This window comes from Apis florea, unplaced genomic scaffold (assembly GCF_048593485.1).
Source record: "Apis florea isolate Af1SG1 unplaced genomic scaffold, ASM4859348v1 contig_2272_pilon, whole genome shotgun sequence".
NCBI lineage: Eukaryota > Metazoa > Arthropoda > Insecta > Hymenoptera > Apidae > Apis > Apis florea.
The window spans coordinates 8,315,277-8,341,776 of NW_028256549.1; the positions used below are offsets into that span (position 1 = coordinate 8,315,277).

General features: G+C 23.8%; 1 protein-coding gene across 7 annotated transcripts in view; it reads left to right on the forward strand.

Moving 5' to 3' along the window:
- Efa6 (Exchange factor for Arf 6) overlaps positions 1 to 26,500 on the forward strand; it is a 128,008-nt gene that overhangs the window by 49,794 nt on the left and 51,714 nt on the right. For 6 of the 7 annotated variants that reach the window (XR_015295263.1, XR_015295264.1, XM_003696025.4 and 3 more), the window contains exon 2: positions 25,964 to 26,030. Coding sequence is in view for 5 of the 7 variants with exons in the window: in XM_003696025.4 (XP_003696073.1) it covers positions 25,964 to 26,030 (67 nt within the window). In the remaining 2 variants the exon portion in view is untranslated. Of the gene's footprint in view, positions 1 to 12,510; positions 12,696 to 25,963; positions 26,031 to 26,500 lie in introns of those variants that run through there. The other variant, XM_012489900.3, reaches the window with a different exon arrangement.

The following is a 26,500-nucleotide window of genomic DNA, read 5'->3' on the forward strand; positions in this document are numbered from 1 at the left end:
TCTAAGACAAGATGTTGCTTCATCTGCGGTTTTATTTGCATCTGCGGTTCAGCGGTCGAAACGAATAACACTATGTATAATTGTCTCATTTGCGGTTCCAGATTAAAGTACAGTTTGTCTCCGCAATGATTTGTTTTATTCTCTCTCTTTTTTTTTCTTTTTTGTCTTTTTTGACTATAATATAAATACACGTGCAACTCGAGAACAGACAAATAACATTCTGCTACTTTATTTACCACAATCTTCTCTAGAAGCAAGCAAGCTTCTCTAGAAACGTAGGAATCTCAGTACAGTTGATTTTTGAATAATGCGTATTTGAATAGTGTGTTTTTTTTTCTTTAAGTATTTTCTAACATTTTTTTTATAGTCAATTATATGCTCATTTAATAATTATTTAATAATTATTCTATTCAGATTCTTTTTACTTGATTTATACTTAATATAATTATAAACAATAATGTAATACAACATAATCTTATTAAGTTATAATTTCTTTTTTAACATGATTTATAAAAATAATCGCCAATAGATAAAACATAATTTAAGATTTAACTATAGAAATGACTTTAAATTTTAATAAAGTTTTTCTTTCATTCATCTTTTTTTTTAAAAATATTATAAATAATTATATCTATTATTAATGTCTATTATTAGTAGTTAATAAAAAGATCTTCCTACAATTTAATTAGAAATATGAAATAATTAAATTATATTATGCTATCAAGATAAAACAAGTCTTTATTTATCTATTTAAAATGATTAAAAAATATTTCTAAATTATTCAAAATTTGTTCATTAAAAGTAAACAGAAAAACTGACTTGTGCTAAATTTTTCTATTTGAATATTATAAAATAAAATAAATTATAAACATTCCGAAAGAATATACATACGATTTATTTGCGAATAAAAAAAATTATAAATTCCAATTACATTAAATAATATTCACTATTAAATAGACCATTCAATTTATTAAAAATTATGAAAAATATGTATATATTTATAATTTCAATAAACATATATAATATCATATTTTTGCAAATATTAATGCTTATATTCTATATAAAAAAAAACCTTCGATTGTACTTCACTTTTTTTTGTTTCTTGTATTAAACAAAAAATTTGAAATAATAGAAATCTCTCGGTCAAAAATTATAAGTGGACGTGAGTTGTATTGATACTATGATTCTTGCACCAATTTCAAGTCACAGATATATATAATCAACATCTTTTTCAATTCTCGAAATGGGTCTCATGGGTCAGTAATATATATATATACTTCTCGACACTTGTCCAAGGAAAAGATAATTCTTGCCATGCGAGCCACGCGCAAGCAAAACGAATAATGAATTCCAATCGTCATCCCGACTGCTTCTTCGTCTACCGACAATGAGTCAGACCCACCTCTTGATTCGTCATCGTCGAAGTGTACGTATGTCCTACTCCTCCTCGAAGGCTCGTCTGCACGCGAAATTAATTCCAGTCAGCCCTCCCTTCCCCTCTCCCCCCTCCCCTTCGGTTGCGCCTAGCCGGCGTCGAATTTACATTTATTTCTTGCCGCACCGGCCGCTCTTCGGTCTGGCCCTGCCCAAATTTCCATATTTCCAGCCTCGACGTCTCGATATCGATCGTGCTCGTCGTATAAACCTATCCGACGAAGCGAGCAAAGTGCTCGGCTAGACGACGGACGAGAAACGCTTTGAAAACGTGGCGAAACGACGAACAGAGAAAAAGAAGGCTTCCTATTGCCTTCGTAAAAATGGATCTCCAACGTGAATCGTAATAAGGGGGATGGAGGCAAACACTCGGTTATTCTCGGTTGCTTTCTTACTCTTTTCTTCGAAGGTGCTTCAATTCTTCTTTGTCGTTGTTGTTGCTCTCGTCAACCTTTCTCTCGCGCTTTTCGGATTGAGAACGATGGCGAGCGAGAAAGAAGATTGCTCACGAGGATGATGGAGATGGATATTAAGTGGAGCTTTGATGGTTTTCAGAGACTATTTTCCCGTTATCGAAGCTGCATTTCTAAATGTTTTGTTTTTGTCTTTGAAGTTATGAAGTCTTGATTGTTTTTGGGATATTTATAAAATAAAGTTGTTGAAAAATGTTAGAGAAAATATATTTTATGGAAATATTTTATTTGTTTATATTTGTCTGCCTTTATGTTAAAATTATTTCGAAAAAGACTTTCATACACGAATAGAAAAATTATTTATCTTGATATAATTCATTTATTTATCTATATATAAAATTAAAAAAAGAATTTCACTTTATATATATATATATATATTTTTGTAAATAATTTTAATGTAAAGGCATTAAATCGGAAAAATATAAAGAAATAAAAATATATATAAACAGAGAAAAATAAATATGAACAAATTTTATATAAATAATTTTTTGATCGTTTTTTAAAAATATTAAAATTTAATAATATAATGTACTAAAATTTAAATACATCAGATAAATAATTGTATGTAAATAAATGTATATTTTGTATATAAACGATTATTAAAATTATATATTATGAGACAACATTATTTATCAAAATTGTATATTACAAAAAAAATAATTTCTCAAAAATATATTTCAGTAATAAATCCTTCGTTTTGAAAAATTTATCTTGTCTTGAGATTCTAAATGTTTGTTTTTTTCTTCGAAGTTGACTTTTGATTGTTTTTAGCTTAGTCATGAAGTGGATCTATTAAAGATAAACTGTTTGTTGTGACATTGCAGAAAAGTTTATTGCTTTGGAATTTTACTTATTTTGTTTTATGGAAGTGATTTTGATAATGAACATTTTATCCAATAATATTAAATATTACTGCCAAAGTGATTATTTTTTTTTTTATTCGATTCATTACATTAATGTTAACTTAAATTTATAATTCCTTTATCGAGCAATCATTATTTTTTTTTACTCTATTTCGTTGAAATATAGCTATTGATTAATTTATTTTATTTAATTACAAGTATATATGTTTAAAGTGATTAATCAACATTATTTTATTTTATTTTATTTTATTTTATTTTATTTTATTTTATTATAAAAAAAACAAGACATAAAATAAAGCAATAAAATTGCGAAATAAAATAACAAGTTAAACATCATATTTAGCTAAATTTCAAAGATCATAAATTCAAGTAAAAAATAAGTTATCAGAAAAGATAAAATTATCCAACTCAACAAGGATATCAGTCATGACGTTAACAAGAATATTTTATTGGTTTGTATTCTTAAGAGCTCTGCCAACTTTGTGTTACACGAGTGAAAGACGATAATGTTGGATAAATTTAGATTTGCAGATGTTTAATTGAAAAGGTATAATTTATTTGTTCGATATGCAAATACCGATAATTTTTTTTTTTTTTCAGTAAAATCTAAGACAAAAATAGATGTAATGTATATAATTTTTGTTTTTTGTATTAATTTATTGAATTAAATATATTATATACGTGTATTCTATATTGTATATATCAATTCACTAAATAAAATTAATGGAAAATTAAAATAATTTTAAGATTCGTAAAATTTAAATTCAAAATATTCGAATTTTATAAAATTCAAAATGCTTGTTTTTTTTTTTCCTAGGTAAAATAAGGATAAGAATTAAAATCTTAATAAATATCGATTTTTGAAATTTTTCAAATTTAGCTTAACTATATAAGTAATGCTTTTCGTTATAATTAGTTATCCTTTTGGTTTTGTAAAAAATTAATTATTTTTGTTTTATGTTTTATTTTTTCTATATAAATGCATGAATGGGAGAAATTAAAATGAATCTAAGAATCTAAACATAATTAAATTATCATTGATTAAATAAATATTAATTCCTTATATAATAAATAAGCTTCAAAAATAGAAAAATATTCTAGAATTGAAGATTTCGATTTTTTTTTTTTCAAATATTCCGAATTATAAAAAAAATAAAACTTTTTCTTCAAATTTAGTAAAGATTGTTAAAATAATAAATCTAATAAAATTTTTATTTTTCTAATAATTATTTATACTGAATACTGAAAGGAAAATCGTTTTGAAATAATGTAAATTCAATTATGTAATTTGATTCGGGAAAAATACTTTCTGATTCTTCGTGGGAAAAAGTCGAATGTCGCAAGGATTGGAATGCACGGAATGACCCATTTTGCGCTATAAATGGATTTTATGATCGGAAGCTGCGTCGAATCGTAAAAATCGAATACGGAAAGGCCTGGTATAAAGTGGCTCGAGAGGCTCGTTAGAATTTCGGGGAAAGAAATTGACTGACAGATTTATTAATGAGTCTTCGAGGTCGTTTAACATTTTTTAATGCTTAATAGTCTGTTAAACTTGTTCGAGATTGATAAGACGAAAAGATAACGAAAAATCTTTTGAAAAAATTTTAAGGTAAAGTATTTCATTGCTGTGAAATAAATCAAACGTTCGTAGCAAAAATGGTCCATATTCAATTTTAATTGTAAAATTTCTATTTTAACTTTCTATATAATTTAATATATACTTCTTTGATATTATAATAATAATAATAACAGATAAAAGAATATTTATGTATTAAATGTGTATGTAATATTTTATTAAAGAAAATTTTAATTTCTATTCAAGAAAAATTAAAAATTTTGAATTATTTTTATATTTTTCTGTAAAAAAAAAAAAACGGAAATTCATCGTTTTTTATATAATTTTTTTAATTGCGTGATTGCATAAAATTTAAATATTTTGATATTGCAGTTTCCTTAAAAAATATTATTGAAGAAATAAATCGTCTAAAATAAGTATCAGAGGATAGAATATCTTAAATGAAAAATTTAATCTTTAGAATAATTATTCAAAACGATAATTTCTCTAGAGATTACTTATCTTGTAATAAGAGATTTTATCTTTTAATGCGAATCTTATCTTCTAAATAATTGTTTCACTTCTATATATACAGACATAAATTTTTATTATCTTTATTATCTTTATATGTAATAATTATAATGAAATAATATAGTTTAAATTAAATTTATCTATTCTTAATAATATTTAATTCTATGACCGAAAATGTAGCCTGATTAAGAGATAAAATTATCACTCAATATATTATTTACAGAATCTGGATAATTAATTCTGGACAATTAAAAACTAATTAAATTCTAATCAAAATAAAACATCTTTTTGTTATTTGATATATAAATGTTTATGAAATTGTATAAGAAACTATTTTTATATTTCTAATAAAAGATGAAATATGTTACATTCATATATCACATTCATCAATGGTTGCATAATTTTATGCAGGAAAAATTTTAAATTAGTATATAACGAATGTAATTGTATATTAATTATACGTAATTATACATAGTTAAGATTGTTGATAGATGAAAATTATACATATAAAAGTATACTTAAATTTAATTTAATAATCTTTATCGATTTATTTTGTTAATTTTTTTTTTTAATAAAATTTTAATTTCTTATTACATTCTTCTTTGATAAGAATTTTTTCGATGAAATCTATTTTTATATTAAAATGGGTCGTGTTGCGTTTCGTTAATACTGACATGATATAAGATATGCCATTTCGATTTAAATTTCAGGGTCCTCAGCGAAAATGAAAGTGAATATCTGTTTAAAACCTTGAGAGCATACACTCTTTATTGCATCATGTTTTATTTCGGTTCCTTTATCGTTCACTTTACATGTCACAAAAACATGTGAGAACTTGAATTTCTTTGTAAATTTTTTTTTTCTAAATGTTATAATTAAGGCACATTTTAAATGGAAATATTTATAAATAATAAAATAAAAACAAAATAAAACAAATATAATTTTAAAAGGTATTTTTCATTGCTATTTTCGTATTATTTTTTGGCAAAATTTTGAGCATATATTCCATTTTATGGAATATATTATATTAATAGTTGTGTACTAGAAAAAAGGAAGTCAATGACTCTAAATATTTTCGATCATTTTTCTATTTTCTTTTTACAAGAATAATTGATGCCATATTTATTGTAAATTCTATTTTGCTAATTAAAATAATTAAAATTCTTACTTAGAATTTTTCACGCTTTTGCTAAAAAAATTTTGTTCATAACGATTTATATTATCACTTTCAAATACATATTTAAGAATTTAAATTTTTTATTAATTAATTAAAAAAAATTATACTTGTAATTTTAACATAATTTTTTATCATCAATTTTTAAAAATTTTTTCTTTAAAACTTTCATACAAATCTAAATTATCAAAAGTTTTAATCGATACAAAATTTCTGCTCTCTTTCATAAAATAAAAAGACAAAATAATTCTCATTTTTTAAATTGAAATCATCATCAAAAGGGAGTAAAAAAGAAAAAAGAATTAGAAAACCCCAAATTTAATTTTAAAATCAAAATAAATACATATATTTACGATATTACAGAAAGCGTGACAAATTTATTCATTGAGAGATCGCAAAATTCGCGAACTACAATGTTATTATTTAATCGTTTCGATCAGAATCGAGATTGTAATTTAAATTCAACGCGCCGAGAGATCTCCCTCTCTTGGGAGAGGATGATAGATGACCTTGAACAGTCAACAGGAGATGGCACGGTTATTCAATGATCGGAAATGGTTCGTCAATGGCGGTTAACCTAACGGCTCTTATTACGCAAAACAGTCGACGTTTACGGTTGCTGTGTTACGCACGAAAATGTGTGCTACTTCTTTCAGTATCTATTTATAAACTGGGTGCCGGCGATCATGGAGAGCGTTATTACGACAGTCAATTACGGTTCATTGTAACGATATTATAGATATATTATAGATCCCTAATGAAATTTAAACGAGTCCATTATATTCTCCCGATGACGAACGAACCTTTCGGCTCATTCATTTTTAATCACGTGTGTATCGTTTGGGAATCACATACATTTATTATAAAAGTAACTGCTCAAGTATACTCGTATTTCGTATGCAATTACTGAATCTTCTTACACGATAATTAATAATATCGAATACATTGACAAGTTTTAATTTATATATTATAGATATTATAATTTTTTTTACAATTCTGCAATTTTATATGAAATAGGACGATCATTGTTGCGAAAGTTTAATTATAATTTTGCAAATTAATGATTTTTAATATAATTTAAATGGAAATCTCAGAATAAAAATCAAACAAATAAGAGGTTTTAAATAAAAATATAACATTAAGAAACGTTGTATTTTTTCTAAACTAATACGAGGCAATATAATTTAAAAAAAAAAATGAAAATAAGTTATAAAACTATGAAATGTTAATAAACAAGTTTTTTTAATGAGATAAAAATATCAATACAATAATACAATTATAATTTGTTATTTTTTTTAATATGATAAATAGTCTCACATGTAAATTCCATTCACAACGATTTATATAATAAGCATTGGTCTTTAGAAGGTTATTTTAATCTTAATTTTATTTAACTTTTAATCAATCGTAAAGTTTTGAATGAAAACAAAATTTTCTTTTATTTTTTTTTTCTTTTTTTTTTGATATTAAAGATGAAATATTAAAGATTATTATTTTATTATACAAAAATATATCATACAAAAATTTCGATCTATTTACATATTAAATAATTTTTCAAAATGTATAATTGTAAATAGAAATTATGTATCTTGTAATTTCTTAATAATAATAGAAATGAAAAAAATTTTTTTGATTTTTTAGTATGATAGATAAACAATTTTTATTTTCTCTTTTATTAATTATTCACAATCAAAATCATTTAAATAACGGTATTAATTTTATCGTATTATGATTATAATAGATTTCTTGTACGCCAAAATTAATAATGGAAAATTATGCAAGAGAGCCGAAATGAACGGTTAGTATCAATGTATTGATATATTTTCCAGTATTTCTCTTTCTTTCTTTTCTCTTTCTCTTTCCCATTCGGCAAAATGCCGCAGAAATTTGGCGCAGCGTATCGATGCCCAATTGGTCGATGAAAACAAGACATTTCGGCAATGTCTGTGTGGAAAAATGATCCAGGACATTAATGTCTTTGGGCGGTGGTTACAATAACGGTGTTAATTGGCGCTTGGCAATCAACTTTAATTAAAATCGTTTTTTGCCATCGTCACGAGCAAAAACGATACCGATGACCATGTTACCGCGACCAGTTATTAAATGATTCGGGTTGGTGGCAAAATATTTCAGAATCGGAAGCAAAGAACAATTTCTTTGTCAATAATATTAAATAGCTTTCATAGAAATGAATTTCATTGTAAAATTATAATTATTAGTTGTTATATATTTTTATTTCATTCTACAAAATATTCATTCGGAATATTAATTAATTCGTGGATCATCTTTAAAGTGTCAATTTTAGAAATCAAAAAAAAAAAAAAAAAAAAAACAAAAGTTGATAAAAATTAGCATATAAAAATATGGATAGAGGCTTATTTATAAAATTATAAATATTTTAAATTTGCATTAAATGAGATAGACTGGGACAATATAAATGAAGTAATAGAAATAGAGTTAGAGTCCATTTTATCTTATTTCGTTAATTAATATTTTTATCGTTTAATCTCTAAATTTTTTAAAAATATCCACGAATATAACACTCGCTTAAGTTTTCTATCCATATTGCAAGCCTTTCGTAGAAGTTACTATTGTTATTCTTAATAAATGAATTTTATTTATTTCTCTCATTATAATTACATTACCATATTTCATTATTGTATTCCATAAGCGTATCAAGGTCATTCTGTTTAATCAAAAACGGTGGCGCTAGTTGTTTCATGACGATAAAACTAGTGCTAGTTTTTTTTACATTTTTCCTACCTTACATGGAGGAAAGAGGTCGAGAGTAATTTACATATTACGAAAGAAGGTCACACTTCAAAGAAGATTGAAAAAAACTATTTTATATGTCTTTTATAACATTAAAAATAATTTTTTAAGTATGATTAACATTATATTTTTTAACAATATATTTTTTAATATATGCTCCAAAAGAGATATGAAATTTTGCAAGAGATTGAAGATACTTATAAATTCTTCTTGTAAATATAAATGTCCTCTACATAAAGAATTATTTCAATATATAATTTAAACAAAGAATATAAAAATATACAAAAAAATGTATTTGTTTTAATTAACAATATATTATATAACATGAATGTAAAGTTACTATATTTCAGCAAATATAATTGTAATTCATCTTATCAAAATTCACTCTGATATTTAAAGAAGCGATTTCATTGAAACAACAATGGAAATATTTTATTGATTATTATTGTAGCATGTATTATATGAAATATTTAAATTATGAAATAGAAATATAAAATTGTAAAAATATTGAAATAGTATATTCAAAAAAAACATTTGAATTTTATTCCAAGACTATTTGTTCCGTACAACATATTGAAAAAACACGTATTCCGATTACAATTACAAAGTATTGTCATTTATATTTCTTATTCTTCTTTCATTTATCAAACAGGAACAGGCAATAAAAACTTTTGTTACCGATAAAATGAATTTCAAAGACACATAGAGAAACATTCAGCTATTTTTCTTTCTTCAATAAGTAATACTAATGGAAGTAAAAAATTATGAATAAAAAATAACTTCTATAAAATTAATTATTAAATTTAAATAAATAAAATTACAAATATACATTATATTTATTAAAAATTCTTAAAATTCTCTTTATTGAAAAAATCTCTATACATATTCTATTTTAGATTTAAAATTTCTTTACTTAAGAAAATGTGTGTATATAATAAAAAATATTATTTAATAAAAATAAAAATAAATATTATAAAGTATCGAACAAGAAATTATAAAATTAATGAAAATGATAATTTGAATGATACTACGAAATTTATTTAGATTTTAACAGCTTATACAAACATAAGATGATCGACATCTCGAATCAATAATCATTAATATCTTTGTAATATGCGATTGTATCGATTGATTCAAAGATGAATGACGTAACTATATTGTTATTTTTTGCTAATTATTTATTTAAAAAAAAAAGAATATGAATATGATGTGACCGTGTCATCGAAAAGTCTCTCTTCAGAAAAAATAATACACAATCCGTTATAACATGTTAATATATTCATATAACAATACTTTTTTATAATTTCTCTTTACTGTTATAAGTAACAAATAGCAAAAGAAGTAATTAATTGATATAGCTTTGTATTGATATTGAGCTTGAAATATGTTGTTAAGAATATCATTTTGAATAAATTTTTTTTTTTAAATATAATTGTATTTGGAAGAAAGGTCTCAGTGATAATCATCAATTTCTATATCTTTAGAAAAAATAAGATTGACTTACCAAGACTGATTCACAAAATATGTTGTAACTTTGTTAGATTTGAAGATATATTAACAATGAAATTTATAAAATATCTATTAAAAAAAAGAGTAAAATAAATAAGTATTTTATTCAAAAGAAAAACCTGACGTGTTTCAGCAATACAATTGTTCTAAATCATAAATAAATTATTATTAATTGAACTATAGATAAAAATATATATAATGTAACAGAATGATGATAATAATAATAATAATAATAAATAAATAATTTTTGACATATTTAAATAATAATTGATGAGTATTTACAATAGTCTGCAATAGAATGTAATTAAATTTTAGATTAAATTTTCAAAAATTCCGAGGATGGTTATAATTTTAATTTTTCTATATTATTTTTTATATTATATTTTCTTGGATGGAATTTACTTAAGTTATTCATATATTAAGATAATTATATAGATAGATAGTCTAGATAAATGTCAAATTATATTTATATTATGTTTAGATTAAATTTTGATTTTAATTTGAGATAGACTAATAATATGAGAAACTAGTATAAAAGATAGTATAAAAAGTTTAATCTTTACAGATTTTTGATATGTATTTTTTTTGAGATTATCATTTTTGTGAGAAGGATTTAGAGGATCTTTGGAACTGTATATTTTTTTTAGAAACATTTCACCATAGCTGGAGTGTGAATGTGATTTTGAGACTTGAGACGATATTTTCTAGCCATGGTATAATCTCAATGATAATCAGTATCATTTTCATTTTAGAAAATTTATTATAAACAGTCGTAGATTAGTTTTCTAAGAATAAACTAATTCCAGGAATTTTCTTTCGATTGGAGATGTTGCATAATCACCGCTCTGCGATGGCATTGACCGCTGAGCCATCAAAGATCCGCGATTCTTCAAAATAAACATACAAGGAACTTCAGAGGATACGAGTGTTTTATGAAATTCGAAGAAAAATTAAAAATTAAAATTGAAATTATTCGAATCATTGAACAGTCCGATCTAAGAAAATATTGAACTATTAAACTATTATTAGGACGTTTAATCTCTTTTTCTTATTAACAGAATTTTTAGAATCTCGTAAATTCATATATTCATTCGATAACAAACGTAAACTTTCATTGAATGGACTTTGTCCTCGATTTTTTAAAAATTTTAAATAAAATTTCATTAACAATATAACTACGCAATAAATCAATTTTATTATTATATGTCATAGTTTCACGAACAGACTGTTAATATTGATAAGCTAATGTGCAATAATTTAATATTAATATTAATATTGGTATTTCATTTTTTCAAAATCATTAAAATTATATAATATTACTTTTTTGATCTTAAATCAAAATAAAGATTATATAATTAATCTTTAGGATTAATAATATCATAAGTTAATAAATTTGTTTCAATAATTGTTATATGTACATATTATTAAATACATATATGATATTTTGTATATATATTTGTATAGTCTTATATTGTCAAGATTCGAACCATACAATTCCTCTTTTTAGATTAAGAAAAATCTCGTGCAAATCCATTTCAATGAAGAGTAAATAAGAGAAAATACACATTCACTAAATATATTTTTACGTATAATTCGATGCCTCATATAATGTCTCATTTTTAAGTTAAAGTTTGATTCAAACTTAAATCCTTTAACTTAATAAATAAATCTATTTATTGTATTTTTGTATATTAATTTTGATTTTTAGCTTTGAACAACAAACATTATTTCAAAATTATTAAAATCGATAACATTGTTCAGATATTATCTCAGATATTTCAATAAATTCAAAAAAAAATTTGTTGCTATTTGTTTCATTCTTAAAGGAAATTTCTGCTAGAAATTTCTATCAGAATTGAAGTTGGTCAGTTGATATGATAAAATGAAATTAAAATCGCGATAGTTTAATTAAAATAACATTAAGCACAATTTATAATTTGAAAATCTCATTGAAGAATTTCACTTCATTTAAGTATCATAATCCAGGGGCACAACATCAATTGTTTCTTCCGATAAATAATCGTTTATGTACGCAGTTGTCTACATTAGTTATGCGTATTCTACTGCTATCTAGTTGGACAGCAGCCCGAGGAAAGTCAATGTCACGGCATACAAAAATACTACATTCGGCTGGCATCGGGACGCCGTCTGAATTCTGATCCGTGACCGAGATTCTCGATCAGTCGGGATTTCGCGGGCCACGTAGTTGCGGTGTTGTTGTTGTTGTTCTTCCTTGGCTGCGTCGCATATCATTGGGACGTGCCTTCCGCCAAATGCCCAATTTCACGTATTGCCTGTGGTGCTGCTGCCGGCCCTTTGATCGATACTTATCGAAGCGCGGGGACAGGTTCGATTACGTCGAGTATATGCCTTTGTATCAGGTGAACACGCTTTATTGAATGGTCTCTATCTATGGTATAATATACGTAATTAATAGATGGACCATTGAGACGACTTTTTTCTCCATTATTCCTTTTTTATATTTGATTTAACCCTTTGAGTAGTGTGGGATGGTATCCTTATCATAATTAAATTTGACGAAGTTGGAAATAGAATAAGTAAGTGATAGAGACACGTCATTTTAATGAATCATTTAGTTCCATAGTTGAAATTTAAAGAAATGAAAATTATCATAATCAGAGTCTGGTCAATTAAGTTTTAAATTGTTCAATAGAGATCTATTAATTAAATATTTTTTTATGTTTCTCTTGATGAGAAAAAAATTACACGAAAACGTCAAACTTTTGCTTTAAACATTTGGTTAGGTAAATTTCATCGGTATAAAAATATAATTAATGAAGCATTAATAAGTAAGAAAAAGGATATTTCATCTTTTATAAATACACGATTTTTAGGGTATAACAATATTACAATTAAAAGAAATATATAATTTATAGAAGAGAAAGCAAGGAAAACATTTATATTCGAACTATTTGAAACTCAAAGGGTTAATTTATTTTGATCAAAAATTTTTTTAAAATATTACCACGAAGTCGATAAGGATATGTTTTTGCACAGTTTTGTTCCTGTTATTGTCGAGTGATTTTTCTTCTTTGTACATTATGTCCTTTGATGTATTTTATATATTTTGATTTGACCAGTTTGAACTTGTTTGAACACGTGTGGCAAAATTTGCATGCGTTATTATGAATTGATATTCTTTTATGGAATATATGCGAATTCTCATATTGAAATGGGAAGTTGTTATAACGAATGAATATTTTAGGAGTAAAAGCTGGGACATTTCGAGTATCTGACTTTCCTTTGGCCGCTGTCCAATTAGCTAAAAATATGTAAGAATATAAAGTCTAATGGACTTTAATGTTTTTATGAGTTGACGAGATGTTTATACCATGTCATGTAATAAATTATATTATGAAAAATGTTATGTTAATTATTATGAATATTATGATGCGTTGATGTAACTAATAATATTAATCTGACACCTAACATTGATAAAAAATAAAATTTGATTTATCTATTGATTTCCTTATTGTAAATTCTGATAAATTTAATTGATTTCTAATAATCTTTTAAATGAAGTATCAATGAAAAATAATAATTTTTAATTTTTACATATGAAGTAATTTCAACATATAATTAATTTTTTTTTTATATGAAACGTTCTTAATATTCAGGAAGAAAAACTGAAATAAGATAATTATATTTTAAAATTTGATTATTCTTGTATTATACCTTAATTCTCAATTTCTGATTAAAATAGCATGTCTTATTTTCATAATATTAATCAAATAAAGTAAATACATCTATATTGCATAATATCATATTGTCTAAAATATTTCATTCTACAGAAATTTTATGAAAAATTTTTAATAAAGCATGCAAAATATAAAGAAGTTTATGAAAGCGACTGAATACTATATTGGAAATGATTCCATATTGGTAGTAAACCCGGTTTTCTTTAGTCTTAATGCAAGATGATTTCTTTTATATTGTTCATAGTAAAAGATTATTATTGGAAAATTCAAAATATATATTCAAAATTTATATTAGTTTGTATTGAATAAATATAAATAAAATAACGAATAAAACAAATAATATTATGAAATTATTTAAATTATTAGACGATAAAGAACTATAATTTCTAATCTTTTCTTTTATTTTTTCTTAAATTAAACATTTAATACTTTTAGTAACTTTCTTCATTTGCACACAATATTAAAGTAAGAAAATAAAACTGTTAACAAAATTTTCTTCATGTTTTTGATAATTTAAAACATATTTTAATTATATTATAATTATATATATTTGATTATGCCTAAATTTACCTACAAAATATTACTATTTAAAAATATATAAAAATGAATTAAAAAATATATAATAGTTTTTTACTGAATATTCAACATTCATTCAAATATTATATATTGTTATTGAAAAAATTAAAAAAAATCTTCATATTCAATAAAAAAAGCGAAATAAAAAATTAATTATTATATTTTATGCTCTTCCTAAACATTTGTCGTTTGAAATATTTCTTTGTATAAATAATTTACAAATTAATAAATTCAAAAATTTAAAATAAAAAAATTGAATGACTTGTCTTATGACTTATATAACGACTTATATAAGAAACATAGTTGAGTGTTTACAATCAAAACAATCCAAACGATATATTATAGCTAAAAAAATAGCTTCATCATGAATTTTATGAATCAATTTCTATAATTAAACTAAAATTATGTTTTCCCAATTTTACACTAACAACAATTTAAAATTCATCCCACCCCTTCGAAAATTCATAATCTTAATTAAACATATACATATATGTATATACATCTCCTCCTTACTTTATTTTTTAAATTAAAAATTATAAATATATGTTTTTAACAAATTTCATTTAAAGACATCTTAATTTTAACATATTAGATTTTGTTATTTTTGACTATTATAAAAATACTAATACAAAATATATACACAACTTCTGCACAATTAAACAATTAAAAGAAAATAAATGGGACGTATCAAGAGCTAAAATATCTCTTCATTACAAATTTCTCGTGTAGCATTCTCATATAATATAAACCCATAAATACGGCGAGACCCGCAATTATAGAGTGTGCAATCGCCCACGCGTAAAATCGACATGCATAAAACTGCAAGAAATCAGTACTCGATAGTAGATAGTTGGCTGAGGGCGAACTTCTCTCACGAAATTGTTTCGCAACACTAGACTCAACTTGAGAACTTTCACGGGACGTGGGTGAACTTTCTACGCCTTATGCCGACGATGTTATCAAGGCTTGGATTTATCAGAAGGAACGGGTATTAGAACGTCACTTAATGAGGTCGAGATGAATTAAGCTGATGATGTGAGCTTTTTTGGAACAATGGAGCAATAACTCGAGTACTTTAGGTAATAAGCCTCTCTTAGGTTGGAAGACGTCTGAAGACTTGTTTCAGATTCCATTGGGATGCAGGAAATTCTGGTTTTTCTTCTTTTTTTTGACTATTTTTTTGTTGAATTTTCGTTTATTGGAGGAAAAATATAATTTAAAAAAGGAATTAATAAAAGTATTATTTTATTTTTCAGACAATATAATGAAGTTGATATGAATTGAGAGATGAAAATGTTTACATGTTTCACGAATATTTGTCCTAAGTTTTTTAATAAATAAAAAAATTAAATTAATTAAATGGTTTTAGAAAAATTTTAACATAAAATTAAGATAAACTATATTAATAATTATTCTTTGATATTTACTTTGCACACACAAAAGATATTTTTAATAATAAAAGAATATCAAAAATAACTCAAAGTAATTTAATAAAAAAAAATTTCCAAGAGAGGAAAAAAATCTATCATGATATTCTATAAAATTATATTTTTATATAAAAAATTTTATTTGACTTTTAATTACAGATATCATAGTTATAAAAAGAATTTTTATACTTTTTTATTTTTAAATTTTTAAATATTTTTATTATCAAATTCTATACTTTTTTCTAGTTGTATGAATATATTGTTAAATGACTCAAAATTTAATATTCGTGGATTTAATATATCCGTGCGATATTTTTACTTATTTTTTAGAATGATTTTAGAGAAAAAAATATAAAAGTTGGTATACAAGAATACAATCTTGATTAAAACTTATTTATTAAGTTAAGTAAATAATTTAAATTCGCAATAGATGAAGTGAAATAGAGATAAAGTCATTCGCATTCCCATTGTTTCCATCTTGTTTCATCTATTACAATGCGAATTTAAATTGTTTATAATTTGATAAATATGCTTGAATTAACATTTTTATATACGAATTTTTTGTGTTTATTTTTCAGAATCAATTTTCAAAAGATATTTTATGAATACATTGAAATAAATATTTTATGAAATTATTGTATATGTATACAGTATATGATAATGGAAATAGAAATGGAGAAACAATGCTTTATTTAATATATAGTATATATATTTTCATAAATAAAAATAAAAGGAATATAATATAATACAAACAAAAAGAATTTTATGTTATATTTTATTCTAAGATATTCTTCATCTTTCACTCGATAACTTTTTTAACCATTAACCTTTTATAACCTCGAAATTCTAGATTATATTTGAGAACAAGAATTATAATGAAGTATCCGATTGCAAATAATACACAATAAAGTAGCAAGTCACCTGATATTATCATCTTGGCTTACATCAATATTATCTTAGCATCAGTATTATTTGTAGCGAATAAGGATTAAATAAAAATGTTTTCGGAAAAAATATATTTTGATATTGTTAGATTTTTTGAACGAAATATTTAAATATTAGTGAAATTTGACAAAAATCGAATTAATTTCGAAATTTTTGTACATAAACTTCGTTGTACGAAATGGAAGCCACTAATATAAATTAAGAAGTTATATATATATATAAATCAATTAAAAAATAATATTTAATCTTCATATATTTCTATTTTCTATGTACAGAAAATCTAACAATCCTTTCTTTTTATCAAAATCATTGAATCTTTATTTGAAAACATTTTTAGCTGATTTTTAGATAATATTATTAATATAAATCAAGATGATATCATTTTGTATAATAAAATCGCATATGATTTACAAATATATATTTATAAAATACATATTAAAAATTGTACGTAGCGTCAAATAATAAAATAATTTATATTCGATTGATCTTAAATAACAAAGTATACAATAAAAACAAAATGTATGAAATGAATGTATAGTGAATAATAAAAAATTGCACATAGTGTAATAATATAACATAAATAAACGACAATAAAATTAATATATAATTAATAAAATAAATAAAATATATAAAATATTAAAAATACGAAAAACAAATGAAGCAAAATACACAATTAAAATATAAAAGAAAATGTCATTAATATCATGAAGGCAAAAGTACACGTGAAAAAAAAATATATATATATATATATTCTGACGCTATTACAACGCGATTTCGCACATCGATCAGTGGTGTGAGGACACGAAGGTCGAGTCGGCCGACAACAAGCCTTCGCTCGTAAATCAATTTCGAGGGTGCACTCGTGTAAGCGTCGATGCATTCCGTAATAGATTTCGACTAAACAGGTCAGAGAGAGATCCGATGGTTCTGAAATTCGGTGTAAACACGCCAGACCCGGTCAGGGTACAAAGCGTCTCGGAGAGATGTAACATCCATTTCTGAATGCGGGCCCAGTAATTGGACGACGCTCCCTGAAGAAGAGAATACCTTTCTGACGCCCGTCGATTTTCGTAATGAAAACTGGTCGTATGTTTGAAATTAACGTTATAGCAAATTAATGGTTTGAACAGAACGAATATTTTTTTTTTTCTTGAAAATTCTTTTAATTCATGAATATTTCTATTCTATTTAATAATTAAATTTTATTTCATTTAAAAGTTTGTAAGTTTGTAATATAGTAGTGTCATTGGATATAAGAGAAATATAATTTTTTTGATCTTTTAAATATATCTTTTGACAATTGATTTAAAAATCCTGGAATTCTTCAATATTTTTGAAACATTTTAGATTACTGAGAAATCTTAAATGGAAAAAAGTTAAATTAAATGATTTTTTTCGTTTAATTAATTTTATTTTCTTTTTTTTACGTGTACTAAGATTTTATTTTTAAAATTTATATTATAAAAAATTCAGTTATTTTCAATTATATTATTTATTATAAAACTATTATAAAACACTAACAATAAGAATATATACAATATACGAAAAAAATTCGAACGCTTCTGATGTTTATCGAAAATGGAAAAGGCATTGTTTCTCATTAGGAATATTAAATATATTTATATATAATCTTACCTATAATCTATCTCATTATTCAAACAGTTTAGCTTATTTTTTTATTCTTTCTTAATTATTATTCATTTTTCATTGTAAATACACAATTTAATTTTATTACGAAAAAAAAACCAAGTATTAGATATCTCTTCTTTTTCATAAATTTATAAATAAAAATTTATATTAATTATATAAATATCTAGAATATACATTAATAACTGTTACATAATTCTATAATAAATCTTAAACTATGTAATAAATAACATCAATATACTATTATACTAAACTAGTTATAATAAATTAATTTAATAGAATTATGTAGAAGAGAATGGAAAGAATTGATATATTTTTGAAAAAAAAAGAACATAAAAAACACTAATATTTTAATGGTCTTTTTACATTTTATTTTACAAAAACAAATAAATTTTTCAAATTTAGACAAAAAATGTGTTTAAAGAATATTTTTCTGTAAATGATACGATAAAATATCTCAAACCTCCCTAGCTATAGGAAAATTATTATGATACGTATCATAATTGTAGAAAGCATAAAAACAAAATAATTTATTTCATATAAATTTTACAATAAAACATTTTTTCGAATATATCAGTACGTATGTGTTTGACATCATATATGATTTTGAATTCAATAATTCAATTCATTTTCGTGTACATTCTTAATACGTGTTTCAGTCTCAAAATAACATTAATATTAACGTATAACATATAACAAAGACGATAATTAAGATTTGCTAAAATTAACAAACATTCTGCAAGTAATTTTTCTTCTTTGTTAAATTTAATAATAATAATTTGTGATGTTATGAAATTTGTATATATATAATAATAACAAATACTAATTTTTAATAGAATTTTAAGATACAGAAATAAAAAAATAAAGATTTTGTATCAAAATATAATTATGAGTCTTAATTTCAAGATTACTTATGTTAATTAAGAGTAAAATTATGAAATGATCTTTCAATAAATGTTAAACAATTAATTGTTAATTCTTCGTTTATTAGATGGATATTAATATTTTGTATCTATATTATATATTATATAAATAACATATTTTAAATAAGAAAATATGAAAGAGCATAAAATATATTACACAACAATACGAATATAAATATTTAAAATAGCCCACATTGTTTTATAATGCGTTTCTTAATTTTCTAAAAGCAGTTTCTAAGCGTAATTCAAAAACTGGGATTTCAGACGCGGAAATTGGGATAACTCCATAATTAAATGAGGAGAGAATGCAACGAACGCTATTGTAAAAATTAAAATAAATATAAATGCTTAAAAAAACCTACGGAGCTTGATATATTTGCTTTTATGATAATTAGAACGAATGTTTATGAAAAATTTAAATTCACAAAAATCATATAGAATGTACATAATAAAAAAAAGTACATGTTCAAATCGCGAAACAGATCTTTATTCCATATATAATTCTGTTTGTGAAAATTTTAATTTAAATGTTCGCAGTCTAGTGATAATAGATTTTCTTAATTTGTTAATTATAATAATCGTGTTGCTAATTCCTCGTTTCCTGTTTAAGAAGTAAAGTGTAAAATCGTTTTTTCAATGAAATTTATCAACCTGTACGGGGCCTGTTTATCCATTTCTGATTATCCATCTCTGAAATAGTAATATCGACTTCCATGATAATCCGGGCTTAGGAACACGCGTAACGCGTGTAAGCGGTAAATATACCATGAACGTTGAAATACGGCAAATGTCACAGGCAATTGCAATTAAATTAGTCTGCGCCGTCGATAATATAGTCGTGAACATTGTTGCGCAAACTGACCTAGTCTCCACTTATATATAGGGTGTTTCTTATTCTTATCGACACACGTCTCGTTATTTTTTAATTATTAAAAACGACACACGAATTTCTTTAAATAACATTGTTACATCCTTGATTTCAACATAATATATTTTATATTATAAAATTAAAAATATTATTTTTATTACAAAATTACTTAATTTTTGGTAAATTCTTACATTTTATTATAACTATTAAATATAATATTTTTAAATTAAATTTCATCTTTTATCTCTTTATAATAATAAGCATAATAATCTTCTAGTTTCATTTTATGTATTTAGAATTTTCAAATTTTTTAAAAAAAATTTTAAATTACTTAATTTTTTGTAGAATTCTAATTTCCCTTTATATTCTATTTTCTAATTGTTAATTATAATATTTTTGAATCTTGAATCATTTTTTTTTATAGATTTTCTCAATCTCTCTTATTATTAAAGAAAAAAGAAGCTTCCATATTTATTTTTTTCAAATTAGAACTTTTTCACTTTGAAGAAAGGAGAAAGAAAAGCAAATTTTCAAGTTTCAAAAGAGAAAACTTTTTCAGTCAGACGACCGGGGAGGGGGAGGAAATGGAAAAAAATCATTCGACACGGGGGAAGAAATGTATTCCAACTTGCCGCCCTTCCATGAAATTTTTCACCCGGTCGAACGGCAATAAAAACCACCTCCGACGTAGCCCGCATGGAACACACGGTATATTCGAAAGATTTACATTTTCCGTCCAGCGGAGGACAATGTTTCACGGGGAGGTATGACGGGGCTAAGCGACTGTACATCGAAACAATAGCGCGAGACGGTCGCATTTGCGCTGGGGATACACACGTATCGGTGGTGCAGTTCTACGTTATTGTTTACGCAAAGTACGATGTATAAGTGGATGCGACGTTCAAGCTATGTAGAAATCCAAGTTAGATGGTGCATCTTCCACGATAAACCGAGATTACATTTTTCGTTTACATCTTTCGTAAGCTGTGATTAATATTGTTCGTTGTTATTGTACCGTTAAACGCGAATGCTTTACATCTTGCTATAATTTTTTCTTCTAAAAGAATTATCAGGTTCGCAGAATTTCTGAAAAATATCTTCAGTCGATAATTCAAATATATATACATTTGTGTATATTTCATTGAATTTCACTTCAAATGGTATATTATAAAAATGTATATATTTGTGTACAAGTAAAATCCAAACGATCGCTTTGTCGGATAAGTGAAATATGATACGCTTTTGTTTTGACGAAGTCGCTTTTATATTTCGTAAAATATAATTGACTTGAAGATAATAAAATATTTCCAGAGAAGAAAAATTTGTTTCTTCATTACTAACTTTGTAATGTATGAAAAGTGATTTTAACATCATTTTTTTTATATTTTTTTATAAAATTTTATACTTCATATTTCATGTTCATATTATTCACTATGAAATTCACTAAATTTCATTTTAGGCATCGATACCATTCGAAATATTGTATAGAACTTATAATCAATATAGAAGAATTATTCTATTCAAGATAAAGTGAATGAAATATTATCAATTGTTTTCTCAGAAACTATTACTAAATATCGATGATTTATTTATTCATTTTTGTAAATTGAATGGTATACAATCAAAAATAGTATACAATACAGAATCAAAAATTAATAAAAAAAGTTATGAGAATAAATCTCAGAAGATGGAAGAGATATAGTTCCTTTTTCTTTAATGGAATATTATACTAATTTTTTTGTTTTTAAATGCATCAAATTTGACACATAATTAAAAAGTTATAATATTATTTATAAAATTTAAAAAAAAAATCATATAGATATCTAGAAGTTTTAAATAAAAAAAACTAACTTCCATATTATGTTTATCATAAGTAGTTTTATTCTATTCTATTTTTAACTATTATTCATATTATAAAATTTTTTTAATAATTCTAACTAATAAATCGAAGAAAAATTCGTGGATTAAAAGATTTAATTCTCGCTTAAAATGTGATCTTATGTCATAAATTGATTGCCTCTGCTAACTTCGATTTCTTCGATTCTACGCGTCAGCTGCTCCTTTATTTGTCGAAGAAGAAGGAAGGAAACATTTGTCCGTGCTAACAGAGCTTCCATCTAGTTGCGTCTTATCTGTCTTTCTATTCATGACGGATAACTTCTTGTAAACAATTTCGTTTTCTTCTATCTCACTGGGAACGGCCATTTGCCCGGAGGCAGGAAATCGAAGAAACGGTAACGGAAGAAATAGGAGAACGATTTTTCAGAAAAGTTCGAACCGCGAAGCAATGACGTTAAATTATATGGAAAGTCGTATTTCAGATGTTCAATAGTTAAAATACATTTCGTAATTCTCCATGTATCTAACCTCCCTTTCGCAGAATTAAATATTTTAATAAATAAAGAAAGTAGTATTGAGTATATAATAAAGAGTTATGGTTTTCTTGTTTTGAATTACTTTCAATCGTGATTTATATTTATATTTTGCATTAGCACTAAAATGTTTTATATTAATGGTAATAAGAAATATTCAGAATTTTTTATTCTTTAATAAATTTAAGTAACACGTATATTTTTGAATTATTGAATTTTTATTATAATTAGTGTTGAAACGTTTGTCATTTCTTCTTATAAACAAGGATCATTATCATTGATCAATGAGTTCATTAATGTATGATTTTATTTATGAAATATTCAAAATTATTTAAAATTGAAATTAGTTATTAATTATTTATGATATGTGTAATTACATAATACAATAATCTTATAAATTAAATGTATATTAAGTGTGATACTTATTTTATATATGATTGTAAAGTAATAAAGTATAATAACATACATAGTAATATTTTATATTAACTATTAATATGCAGATAAATTATTATATTATTTAATTTTAGATTTTGTTATTTATAAAATGTTGTTACGTTCTTTCACACAAATATTTAATATGTGAAATTATTCGTCTTCATTATATTAAATTCTGATATTTCTATTTAAAATGACTTTAAAATTAATCTTTCGAATTTTCAATTGTATCGCAATGACAACATCGAATAAAAGTCATTATAGAATATGACAATGTAATCATTACGCATCCGAACAATAGAACTATAATAATATACATTGCAACTGGAACAAGTCGTACCACTTTTCTGATTGCAATTAGAAAGAAATGTTAGAGAGAAAAGATGAATGGTTTGAAGAGGACGATATTTTTAGTACAATGTTTTCTTCTCAAATGTAATGGTGCATGTTCATTTTACTGTCGCTATCTATTTTAAATTAAATGAATGTAAAAGAAAGTTTATTTATAAATTTTTTTTTTATATCATTGAATCAAATTAATCTATTTTAAAATGCAAGAATTTGAAACAAAAGTTTCGATTTCTAATAAATTAAACATTTTTTTTGAATATTTTTATCACTATGCTTACATAATATCATAATAATTTCAAAGAAGATAATAAAGTTTTTGTGTAACAAAAGATAAATGAATTATTATTTCAAAATTATTATTAATATTAATTATATATTAAAAAATATTTAAGAAATAATTATTTGTTAAAAATAAAATAAATTATTAAATCAATAAATAAAATTAGTGTCTTCTTATTTTATTATTTAATAGAATTATTATGTTTTTAAAATTCGTCTTTTTATAATATGTACAAAAATTCTTATAGATTATTATAATATAATTAAAAAGAAGATGATTCCTTATAAAAAATTAAATATAATCTTTATTTTAAAAAGAAACAACTATTTTCCATATAATATTTGCTTAAGTAAAAAAATTATCTGTAATAATGAAAAATCAAAGCAATAGAAATTTCTTCGATTAAAATACCTAAATTTTAAAAATTATTCTAAATTTCAATATAAATAAGAATTCATGAAATAATAAATTAATTCCAATTATTATCTTATTACAACAATATCATTTAATATTAACAGTATCATTTTTATTTATATTTCTGTAAAGTAAATTAGAGAACAATATTTTTTTATATTTCAAAATTATATTGATTTCGTTATTATAATATTCGATCAGATATTGCAAATTACGAACGTATAAGTTATGTAAAGTACATTCGTTTCCTCAACTGTTCCATTCAGCTGATGATACGAAGATTACGTAGTGTTACGTAAAGCGTGGGAATAGCATAGCAAGCCAAGTTTTTGCAATAATGGGACTACTACGATTGTTTGATTTACTTGTTCCAATAAATCGCTGCTATTGTTGAATAACCAGCGAAATATCGTTGAAAACTCTGTTTTGTTACTATGTTAACCACATTGATTTATTCTCATACTTTCTCGACGAATGATGAGATATTATAAATTTTAATATTATTTTTAATATTTATAATTATTGAGATATTATAAATTAATTATATTCTTAGTAATTTTACTTAAAAATTTTTGTAATGATGTAAAAAAATTATATTAAATATTTAGTTTTAATTTCAAAAATGTTATTATCATATAGTAAAATGATTATTTTTATCGAATTTAACACTGTTCAATACGTATTATAATTCGATTAATTTTGTAACTTTCAATAAGTATTTCTTATCAATTTTATTATGCGAATCTAAAAAGCTGTTTCTTCTTAAAATACAGATTTTTGAAAAAATCATTTTAAAAAAAATTACGATTTTTCAAATTTGGAAGTAAAATTGAAATTTTGTACTTCTAAAATAGTTAATAGTTATTTTTGACATGAAATGATTTCAAACAAAATAACATAAATAATTATTATATAATAGATTATAATAGATTAATAAACACTTAAATATATTTAAATAATCAAATTTAAAAGAACAAAAAAAAATCCATTTTTGCAGATGTTTTTTAATTTATCTCAAAAATTAAAAGTATAGAAGAAACCTAATCATACATGCAATAAAATAGACTTTTTTGCTAAGGAAAACATCAAGAAAAGCTACAAAATTATTTTTATTTTTAATAATATAAAAGCATTAAAATATTAATAAAAACCAAAAATATTTAACTTTTGAAAGGTGAAAAGAAAAATTTTCTTGTGTATAGCTAATTACTTTTGATCTGCAATAAAATTTCTCTTGTTCGAATTATAAAACAAATTGGATTTAAATCATTTTTAATTCACAACAGAAACTTTTTTTTATTTTTTGATTGAAAAACAAATTGATGGATATTGAGTTTTGATAACCAAAATTTTCATAACAGAATTTCTCATTTGAGTTATCGGACAAAATTTTCCTTGACAATATTATTTATTTTCAAAATGAAAAATATTTAATAACGAAACGAACGATTCAATAAAATAGCAATATGTAATTCTACACGTTCAATACAAAAATCCTTCGTATTTTAAAAGGAATGCATATCATAGTAGCGAGACATTTGCATAATGGCGATTCCGCTAATCTATTGACGAGAATTCGAATTGCCGAAAGTCATAGAGCGGATAGGTTCATTCGGTACACGGCAATTCGTCATTCCTGACCAATTGATCCTTCAGCAGAATGCGTTTTCATAGAAACGGTTGGTTTTGCAGGTCGAGGCCGGCGACGTCATACTCAGGGTGAACGAAGTCGATGTCAACCGATTTAGTACTAAAGAAGGTAAGAAAGACCGACCTGCTTCAGCCTCTCCCTCGCGATATAATGCACATTCGACGAAGTGCACTCTCCTCTTTTGCTCTTTTTTTTTCTTTTTTTTTTTTTTTTGTAATCCCTCCACTTTTGCCCCTGTTAAAATGTATCGCCTTTTTATCCGCGACATGTTATATGTCGAACGAAAGTATACGTTCTTGTGTATTTGATAATTCGATCGACGATCAATTAAGATTATTTTTGTACGTTTCGAATTTTTTAATAATGCTTTCTTTTAAATTTTAATTTCCGCTTCTATTTTCGAACGATGAAAAATATTTATTTAACAGTTTGAAATATATTTTCCTATAAATTGTCTATTTGTTCCTATATTTTTCTAAATTGATTTTTCTATGAATTATAAGTAATTTTATAGAATGAAATCAATGTATATTTAAATAGCGAAATATTTTATTAATATTATTATTTATGTAATTTTA